At 35.0% G+C, this 11,428-nt stretch overlaps 1 protein-coding gene across 1 annotated transcript in view; it reads left to right on the plus strand.

The window, feature by feature from the left end:
* Positions 1-11,428, plus strand: part of LRP1B (LDL receptor related protein 1B) — a 1,686,774-nt gene that overhangs the window by 1,421,647 nt on the left and 253,699 nt on the right. The window contains exons 55-56 of the mRNA XM_045298375.1: positions 613-794; positions 3,940-4,139. Coding sequence (XP_045154310.1) covers positions 613-794; positions 3,940-4,139 — 382 coding nt within the window. The remainder of the gene's footprint in view (positions 1-612; positions 795-3,939; positions 4,140-11,428) is intronic.

The following is an 11,428-nucleotide window of genomic DNA, read 5'->3' on the forward strand; positions in this document are numbered from 1 at the left end:
CAATGGAAGTGAGTTTGATTTAAGTTCAAAATATTTACTAATAGTCTATTTTGTGTTTCTTCTATTATAGTTGATAATTTAAATAGGCAAGAGGAGTTGGGAGTGTGTGGAAGTGAGTTTGATTTAAGTTCAAAATATTTACTAATAGTCTATTTTGTGTTTCTTCTATTGTAGTTGATAATTTAAATAGGCAAGAGGAGTTGGGAGTGTGTGAATTCTATTGCTATCCTTGTAGGAATCTGCTAAAGACAAATATTATCATTAATCTTTTGTATGTGTGTCATAAAGTTTTAAAATCCCAATTGGTAAGTGACTAAGCAAATACAGGACTATAACAAAAATGTGATCAACAACTATTAAACTACCCCAATAACATTTGACTTCTATTTTTTTTTCTTAAAGCTAGTATGTAATTTCTAGAGATCTGGTATGTCTTTGGTAATCTTTCAGAAAGAAGTAAATTATTGTATTTTGGTGAATTGTTCTATTCTTATCAGAACTCCTTTCTAACGTTCAAAGAGGATTGTTTATCTCTGTAGAACTCAAGAAGCAATTGCTCCATTCTTGTTGTACACATTTGCAACGTTAACTTCTTTCATTCTTATTTGTTAGGTAATACACAACACAGCTGTTCCAAATGCTCTTGCTGTTGATTGGATTGGAAAAAACCTCTATTGGTCTGACACAGAAAAAAGAATCATCGAAGTATCCAAGCTCAATGGCTTATATCCTACTATTCTTGTTAGCAAAAGGCTGAAGTTTCCAAGGGACCTGACTTTAGATCCTCTAGCGGGGTTAGTAACAAATATTAAACTATTTACATTACAAAGTAGGACTGTAGTTTACATTTCAGTTCTACAGACTAATGTCATGGGAATTCAATGTAGAACATAAATTGCAAACATTCACATTAAGAAATTTTAAAAATCGTGTTGTGCCTGTCATGTGAAAAACTAAAACTGACTAGATCTTACCGTAACTATATTTTTAAATGAAATACAATTATTTTCCTAACTAATCAATAAGTGTATTGTGGAAATGAAAAAAAGCATACCTATATCACTGAGTGTGTTTCTTTCAAACCTTGGAAGAAAGGTAGAGTAAAAAGAAACAGATAGCATTTCATGATATGGGGGTAGTCACATCTATGGATTACATAATATCTGAACCTCTTTCTAGAAAGAGATGTAACCTGTAAGTAATAAGGTGCATCTAAGCTGGGATGTTGGGCAAGGTTCATGTTGGCAGGGATGATAATAAAGAGCTCGAATTTCATAGTCAGAACTCATAACAAATTTCCTGAGAGTGATGCAGCAGGTGCTGATGTCTATGCAATACGATCATCTTCTCGAGCTATACATCTTGGCCAAGATGATAATAAAGACAGTTGTTGCTAGGTGCCGCTGAGTGGTTCCGACTCACAGCGACCCAAGCACAACAGAAGGAAACAGCACCCTGTCCTGCACATCCTCACAATTGAGCTCAGATTTGAGGCCACGGTTGCAGCCACTGTGTGAATCCATCTCATTGAGGGATAAGACTAGGCAAATGGAGAAGTTGAGATGCAGATGACATTTAGAACTTCAATTGTATGAGGTCGGGCTATTTGAAAAGCAAATTTGCTTAGTGACTGCAAAAGTGTCATTGCCAATATTCACAATTCATTATATTTAAATTGATAGCATTTAATGGAGAAAACCTTTTTCCACATTGTTGCTAGTTGCTATAGAATTGCCTCTGGTTAAGTTCAAGCACTTGCAAAGGACTAAAGATATATATGTAAACATACTCTAATTAAAGCTATTTGAATCAATCTTTTCAATGTTTTGGAAATTAGTGAAGCATCGTTAGTATTTTGGTTCCCCATGATGAATTCTTCTGAGGAGCATGCTCCTCATTATTGTCATTGTTCACTTTATCGGCCTGTTTGTGTGACTGTAAGGTGATTCCTAGGATGGGCTTGATGAGTGGCTAAAAGCCACTGTTCTCCGCCAGTCTCTATCTTATCAGTAATTCTTGTCTTTTTATTATTTTGAATTTTGTTCTACATTTTTATTCTGTTCTTTAGAGGTCCTTCTGTAGACCCAGTCCAAATGATTACTAGACATGGAGACTGGTTCACATGGTCATTGAGCCTTCAGTTTGCTTTCTTGTGTTGTGATTTACTTTACTCTAGACGGAGAAGAGACAAATAGTTGCCTCTTAGATGGCTGCAGATTTGAGATTTTCCAACTATGTTCAAGCATGGGATATCAATTCCAGTATCCCTTATACAGCATTAACTATGTCATTAAAGACTAATGTATGTCTTCCGTATGGACCTCAGGGTCCTCCTGAATCTGTGCTGACATCATTCTTCATACTGCTTAATAATTATCAAAACTTATATTTTTCTTTTCAAATACATTGTTTAATTAAGAATTCTCATGATATTTCTGGTAGCAAAGAATGCTTTCATGACCTTTATAATATGCTATACCCTCAGCATCGTTCCCAAAATGATATTGATTGAAGACACACAGAGGCATTTCTCACAATGATTACTTGTGTTGCTTTTATAATTTATGAGGTTTTTCCCTGGTAGCACATGGATTAAGCATTGGGGTGCTCACCGACAGGTCGAGATCAAAGCACACCAGCAGCCACCAGAAATAAAGATGCGGCAAACTGCTTCCATAAAAATTTATAGGCCCCGAAATAGCATGGAGCAGTTCTACTATTTTATAGATGACCATGAGCTGGATTCAATATGTCAGCAATATTTTATTCATTTGGTTGGTCTGCTTGTTTGTTTGTTTAATGTCATGTTTTTTATCTTTTGTCAAGAATGTGGTTAAAATATCTGAACATGCATATTTCATTCAGAATTTATTTTTAAAATTAAATATGCCAGTTTTTGAAGCTTACAGCAAATTGTTCACGTCATCCTCCTTCAATTACTTACCCCAAACCAAGCCCACTGCTGTGGAGATTTTGCCGCAGTCACCTAGGTAGGAGGATTGAGGCTATCCTCTGTATGTGAGCAGAAGTTTCGTCTCTCCCTGGAGGACCAGGCGATGGGCTCGACTGCCCTACTGAATCCCTTAAGAGCAGTGGGGTAACTCAAATTTTGAATTACATGGATATAAAAATGCATCTACGAAATAAAAATGATTTCTTCACCTGCTTGGAACAAAACTGTGCCTTAAATTACACGAGGATACATTCCTAAGTAATTTCTATCCATTTATTTGCATTTTATAGGGTGCAATATTTATATTTAATTCAAATGTCTTAGTTCAGTGTCATGTTTTTAACTGTATAGTTTCCCCTTCTCTGTCTTAAATGTTCTGCTCCACAACATCCAATAAAGTAATTCAATCACTGTTCTTTCTGTGCCGAGGGAAATGCCTTCTATCTGCCTTGTCCAATATGCTAGCCACATAGGATTCAAGAACACTGGAAATGTAGCTATTTAACTAAAAAACAATTCAGTTCACTGTTTTATTTCATTTGAAATAATTAAAATTTAATAGTCACAGCTAGCGCTAACATATTGAACAATGAAGATTTAAACAAATGAAATATACTCCTTCCTAAACAGCAATGAAACCATATATGATCATATTGTTTACTGCTCCAGTATTAGAAATGTATTTTGAAAGATTGCCTCTTTTAGTTTAGGACATGTATTATTTGTTGATACTTTTAACATAGTTTATTCTCTAATATATGTACTAGTTTATATACTAATGGAAACATAACTAAAATGATATGAACATTCCAAATTGAACTTCAGGTTTAATTTAAAATCTCAAAAATATTTGCACCAAAGTATACTTCAATGAAGATACAATGTATCAATAATTAATTTTGAAAAAGCTAAGCTAAAATTTGAAAAATGTTGTGAGATGTTGCTCTGAATGTCTTTAAGCACAATGTTGTTGATTTCTTTGCTAGGTATTTATATTGGATTGATTGTTGTGAGTATCCTCACATTGGCCGTGTTGGAATGGATGGAACCAATCAAAGTGTTGTCATAGAAACTAAGATTTCTAGACCGATGGCACTTACCATAGATTATGTCAACCAGAGACTCTACTGGGCTGATGAAAATCACATTGAATTCAGTAACATGGATGGTTCTCACAGACACAAAGGTTGGTTGGTCCAGTGGCACAAATGATTCAGCATTTCATCAGTTCATAAAATAATCTGGTGGAAAGATGTATTTATGCATATGTTTATACTTGAATACATTTAGAAATACATTTCTTAATTTATGATGATATTATTGGAGTCCTTTATAACACCAATGGCAATTTGAATTAGATATGTGTTTCAGAAATTATGTAGTATATGCACAAATAATTCTGACACTGTATCATTAAGTGACTGATAGTTTTATAGGTGAATACAACTGTGTATCCTAATTGGCAGAAATAGGAAGACATTTGTATTTAAAGATTAGGTTCTTATTGCAGTCTGATAGAATTTTCATTTTCTAAAGAATTTGTTTGTTTTAGCTATACAGCTTTACAGACAGTAAAATCATATTACTTAAATGTTGCTAGTTATACTAGGTACTTGAATAAATATATTATTGTTGAAGCAAAAGCACCAGCAGTAAAAGTTACTGTGAAAACAGTTTTGAAAATAGATTAACTTTCAGAAAATTATTTGAAGGTGAATAAATATAAAGTTCCTCAGATACTTCATTTTCTGTTCTTGATAAAAGTCAGTTGATTTGAAAAGCATAGCCCCTAAACAAATGATAGAAGAAATTGAATTTAAAGAGAGATGCTCAAATTGGCAGTTACAGAAGGCTTGTGCAGGAGAGGGGAATAAGGAAATTAAAAAGAATAGCAAAGAAGGCCATAATATAGAAGAAAGGGGGAAGAGATAACATGGGCATAAAAAATTCACAAACGATTCAAATGACAGTCTATGTAGATGCATGTTGCCTTCTATGTATTAGATCTTTTCTTGAGAAAAAGAACATGGATGTTCAGTTGTCACCACTAAACCAAGATTACCTTGTTATCATGCGTTTATGTTAAAAAGATATCTCTCAAAAGACAAGTTTCATGGAGAGATCTTCAATGACACCCAAAGTTAGAATGGCTGAATTTACCAATTGTTTGTAGTCTGGTAAGATTAGAATGAAACCCCATTGGAGAAAGGATGTTCGTGTCCGTGGGTCTCCCACCAACGTATGGAGGTGTGGAGTCCTAAAAAAGTTCTTTCGGCAGCATGTAGTTTCAGAAGAGAAGCAAAAAGCACTGCATTCACACTCCTTAATGTTGCCTAAGCCCCTACAGATGAATGTTTAAGTTAATACATCTTTTTAAACCATACATGCTCACAGGAAGCTTTGGAGGGGTTTGGTCATGGTAGGAACACTTGGGGTGGGACCCGCCGTGCAGTTGGTTGGTTTCGTCACCTGCTTAGGGGTTGGCATTCCAATGACGGAGATAAAGAAATTCATCGGGATGCAATATAAGGGAAGAATTATTTAAATATCACTTTAGGGTTTTCACTAAAACAGAAGTAATGCTGACACAGTGAAATCACACGCCATTCAGCAGTTTGATCTCTCATAAAGCATCAATAATGAAATGCTCTCCAATACTCTTGGCGAGCCTCACTGCAGGTTGCACTGGGGCGATCCGTGTTTTCCCACATGGAACCATAGGCTCGCCCATTTTCAGCATCTCTATAAAACCCTACGTTGTGAGAATGTATTACATGGTTCCAAAATTTCCCTGTAATGTATGATGTATATAATTTTTGGTTTGTTAGGTGAATATCAAGATACATGGTACCATCAAATGTTTGCTTCCTTTTAATTCAAACCTTTGCTGCTTGAATAACACAAATTATAGCTTAAAAAAGACTGGGTCTATTACAACCTATTGACCCTGTGAAATACTTATTATTTAAAGATTGTCAGATAAAAGAGAGATTAATACTTTGAAAGATTTTTTTAAATAAAATAAAGAAAAAAAATATTTAACACAAAGTTAAATTAACAAATTTAATTTCTCATGCTAATACTGATCATTTGAGTAGAGAAACATTTATAACTGAAAGAAATGATACTAAATTCATTACTACAAGATATTCTACTATAAATTTATGAATTTGTCTAAATTTGATTTTGAAAATACCTTGGTGTTTGAATGGGTAGAAAAGAAAAGTGCACAAGTAACTGCCTTCAGCATACTTTCTCCTGAAGGCACTCAGAAAGGCTAGTGCAGAATAATGAAGTGCTTTATCAGACATCTGCCGAGAGATGAATGCAAGCCAGTAATTACCTGCTAGTTACTAATGAGCTACTAATTGTCACTCTGAATTATGCTAGCTTCAGAGCCAATGAAAGAAAGGCCATTCATTTGCAATTGTTAAAAGGAATTGAATTATTTTACTCCTTGCATTTGTCACACAAAGAAAATGTTTTGCTATCCTCGTTGTATATTGGGAGCCAGAATTTTTTTTAATAATAACTTTGTCTTAGTTAATTATAGCCATTTTTACTTTCTGTAGACTATTTTTTTTATCTCATTTTGAAACTTTATTTAAATTGAAACCAGAGCTTATCAGAAGTCTAGGACATGCCGGTTCCAACTAAGTAATTTGAAGAAATGTTGGGTGCATGGACAATAGGACAATAGTGGACTTTCTAGGATCTAAACTATTAACATGGAGATAAATTAAGTCTTGAAAAGGGCTGTACAGTTTACAGTTATTGGTAAGTCTTTTGCAAGCATATTCTCATTTGAATTTCATAGTAACTGGAACGAAAGCACCCGTCTTCCTCGTTCAGCCCAAGAACATCCGTGGTATCTGGTTGTGTCTTTTAAGCAATAGATCAGACTACCTCCAAGTTATTTGTCATTCTCTATTTACTTAGGACTTCATTCCTCTTCTCTGCACTCTCACCTATGTCGTGTCCCAACGCCACACTGCAAACTAAAACACCAACAACGAATCAGTCTGGAAGTTTAGGACCAGTTTGATTTGATCTTATGCACATGAACATTTTCCTAATCACTATGGATACCATTCTACTGCTTCTTTTGTACTGCAAAAATATTAAATATAGTGTAAGGTATATGCTAATATAATAATACAACAGAATAGTATGCATGCACTTTAATGACTGAATCAATTTATTTAAAATTGCATCTTCATTGATTCAAGGTTTTTAAATTTCTATATGTTTCCACCTTTTTAGCTCTATCTACCCTTTTATGCATTCATTCGACAGATGTGTGCTGACCTCTCCCTCTATGCCATGCAGTATGGTGGCATATTGGTTATGCACTGGACTGTGAACCACACAGTTGGCAGTTCAAAACCACCAGCAGCTTCATGAGAGAAAGATCAGGATTTCTACTCCTGTAAACACCATGGTCTTTTGGTTATAAAGATGAAAAAGACATGTTCTGCCTTCAAAATACTTATAATTTTAAAGTTAGGTTATGCAAAATATTGTGAAAATCCAAATAGAAATAAAGATACCATTACAGGAAAAAAAAAATACTGTTACTGAGCCTTTGAAGAGTCAATGTGTAAATGTTAAAAAGTTTGTGGAAGAATTATATTATCTTCCAAAAGCTTTCTGAAATATCTCATATTTTGTAAAACACCCTGCCTCCCCATATGGGAAATGCTGAAAGGATTCAGCATAAGGAGTGAACAGGAGGGGAAAATGCATGACAGTCTTGAAACAACACGAGGCCCTACTTTGGCGATGACTGTAAATCATGTAAGGGCAGTTGATAGCACTAGATTAACAAGGGCCAATTGGAAACAGATGTGACTGGGCTTGTAAGCTAACTGATTTTTAATGTATTCTGTTCCTCATATGAAGCCATTGTTGGTGTTTAATTGGGAAAGTGTCATTATCACATTTGACTACAACACGTAAAATGGAGAGCAAACTATTTGTGAAATGTTCATTTATTTTAGGAGAAAATGCCACAATTACCATTGTGGTGATGGTAATAAAGGTTAAATTTGATAGTTACCTAGCAAGTAAAAGAAATCTTAAAGTTTAAAATATCAGAAATATTAACAATTGAATTTTAAATATTTAAGCAATGATGGATATTCTTAGTTACTTAGGGAAGGGAAAATAATTCATTTTTTAAATGATTTACTCATTTCACATGTTATGTATGTTGTTTTTGGAAAGTATTTGAAAGGTTCTCTGGAACATCTCTAAACTTTAAGCTTTATTTTGAAAATAGATGCAGTACTTTTTATAAAAGAGTCAGCATAATAAGAATTCCAAGGGTTTAATTAAACATATTTTAATGCTATAGTTAGGGCTTGGCTGCTCACCAAAGAGGGCAGCAATGATAGCAAGTGTATCTTTTCCAAAAAAAAAAGTGTTTTAAACACGAGACATTTCCACAAATGGAAAAATTGCAAATGAGTAAATTTCTCTCTTCTCAAGCTTCCTATGAACTTTAGGTCCAGTAAAAAGTAAAAAGAATTTAGGTCCACTGAAAAATAAGAAGAAATTTTCCTGAATGGATGATACACCCTTTTAGGATCATAAAGGAAGCCTGGGGAACATAAATAGAAAAGTAGATTCAGGCAAATTTAATGTGAATTAGATTTTGTTTCTGCTCTGAAGAGAATGTGTTAGGATGGGTTGATTAGAGAAACAAAATTCATAGACACTCATATGTGCAAAAGAAAGAGCCTTATATACAAGAGCAATTGATTATTGAGAAAACACCCAAACTCAGTCCAGATCAAGTCCATAAGTCCGCTATTACCCTGTAAGTCTGATACTAGTCCATAAATCCCTTTTCAGACTCATGCTGTCACACACAATGATGCAGAACAATCACAGGCTGGTGGGTGCAAATTCTTATAGATCCAATGGTGGTGGGTGCATCTCCTGGGCTCTGGCTGCCATCAGTGTGGCTCAAAGTGGCTCCTCAATAGGAAGGTGAAGCACAGAGAGGGAGGAAAGGTTCCCAGGACCCACCTTATGAGAATGCCACACCCACAAAGAGACACGATCAGGCTGTTACCCCATTGACAGGTTAGACTCCCCCCCTTCACACTGTTTATCAAGGAGACCTTAGATTACGGTATGTAACTACCGCAGAGGATAAATATTTTCCCCATACATCAGTTTCTTCATGTATAACCATAGGTTTGGGGGAAGAAAAAAAATACCAAAGGGAAATTCAAATATAACACTCTAAACTTGTCATTAGGTGGATCAAACAATATGTTCAAAATATTTGCTGAGTCCTAAAGATTTGATCACAGATAAGTATTCTTCATTTTAATCATGAGATAGGCTAAAGAATCTATGGTAATCAAATACTTCCTCTCTGTGCCTTGATGAGTCTCAAGGTGTCAATACAATCCCTAGTTTTCCCTAACTTTGTATTATTTCCAAGGTTCTTAACATTCCTTAAATGTGAGAATTTGTTAACCGGCCAAGTTATAGATCAGGGAATACATAGATTCTTCATTATATAAGAAATTTCGCATATATAATTTAAGATCATTGGCGCTTCAGTGAAATTTGTGCAAGAACTGAAAGAAACCTCGCAAAACTCATCCTTTCATCGGAAGCCCATTGTGTTCAACCACCTGCGCTTGGTCCAATATGTGCCATCCCTCTTCAGTATTCCATAAAACAACACTTGGTGATAAGAGTCATTGAAACCCTCTTGTTGCAGGAAAATACATTCAAATAAGTTCCAAAGTCACATAGTTAATACTCAGCACAATGCGCATTTAAATGCAGGTCTGCCTGCTTCCAGCCTGAGTTCTCTCCATTCGACACACAACGTCCTTGTATTTAAACAGATAATGGACTGAAGATTTGTTATTTGCCTGTTATAACATCTAATGGAAATAGTTACAGCATAATGCAGTTTTACAGATAAAGATGTAGCCATTCAGGTTGATAAAATAGTAGACATAAATAAATAATAAAATATATGAGAAATAAACTCTTTAGCCACCAGAACATAACAGTATAAAATAAACAAATCAATACAAAACATATGTCTCAATTGATCCAAAATACATATTTAATCCTTGACGCGCAGAGGAGGGAAGATGTATTTTCTGCTCTGTTTGAGTGGTTTGATGCTAAAGTTCTTTCCAAACTAACTCCTGCCTGTAGAAGAACTTTCAGTCTGACTAATAAATTTCATGTTACAGAACTGAAATTTGACCAAGGGAAAGACAATTTCTCATTGATTTAATGCATTACAAAAACTACAGCCTACTACAAAACCAAGCTACAAACATCCCCTGAGAAAATTTTAGTAATAAATTTCCATGTATATCTTAACTTAGAGGTTTTCTGTTTTCTAGCTCATGAAAAGAAAATTGCATACCAGAAAATACTACTGAGACACACATTTCACTCTAACTATAAGTATATAAATTCAGACTCAGTATTCCCCTCTATTAGTGGTACTAGTGAGCTTGAGAGATATTAGGCAGTAATTTCTTCCTTAAAAAGGTACTAAAAATACGGTGTGAAAAATTATAACAAAGGGATAAGATCAGGAAAAGTTATGCTTGACTTTGACTTTTAAAATGTTTATCTAATTTTTTTCTTCAGAAAGCATACTTGTATAAATAAATCATTTGGCCTTGTATTAAATCAGTTGCTCATGTACATTTTTTATCCAACATCCGGGGAAAAAGGATATACTCATAACCACTCATTTTTCTGAAGTGTTATAGTAGGATAGGATTCTAAACTATAGTTTTTCCACTGAGCTGTCTTTTATTTGCAGACAAATTGTTTGAAATTTCAGGCAATTATGTTCACTGTGGCTCTTCATTTAAGCAAGAACTATTTCTGAACACCTGGACCCGAGGAGGTTCATATTGGTGCATCTAATTCTACTGTTTGTTTCTTTCTCTGGAAATTTGTTTGTGCTGTGAGGGGGCAGTTTGGTGTTCTGATTTAAAAATCAATTTAAACAACCTATGAAGTGATAGTCTAGCTAATTAATGTTGGGGAAAAAATCACATCTCAGCTTATACACACACACCACACACCACACAGAGCACATACAAACACACATCGAAAACGTCCTCCAAAAAGAGCACATGCACTCACACACACCTTACACAGAGAGAGCACACGCACATTTACACTCAGTACGTAGAGCATGCACACATGCAGCACACACAGAGCACACACACATTTACACACACAATATGTAGAGCATGCACACATGCAGCACACATACACATGAACACAGAGTACAAAAAGGATGCGCACACACAGAGAGCAGCATTCACACACAGAGCACACACACACTTACAAACCCCACACAGAGAGAGCACACACACAGAGTACATAGAGCATGCACACATGCAGCACACACCCTGAGCACACACACATACACACATAGAATACAAAAAGCGCGTGCACACACAGAAA

The sequence above is a fragment of the Echinops telfairi genome, unplaced genomic scaffold (genome assembly GCF_000313985.2).
Source record: "Echinops telfairi isolate 266 unplaced genomic scaffold, ASM31398v2 ScPeMD7_4;HRSCAF=17, whole genome shotgun sequence".
NCBI classification, from domain to species: Eukaryota; Metazoa; Chordata; class Mammalia; order Afrosoricida; family Tenrecidae; genus Echinops; species Echinops telfairi.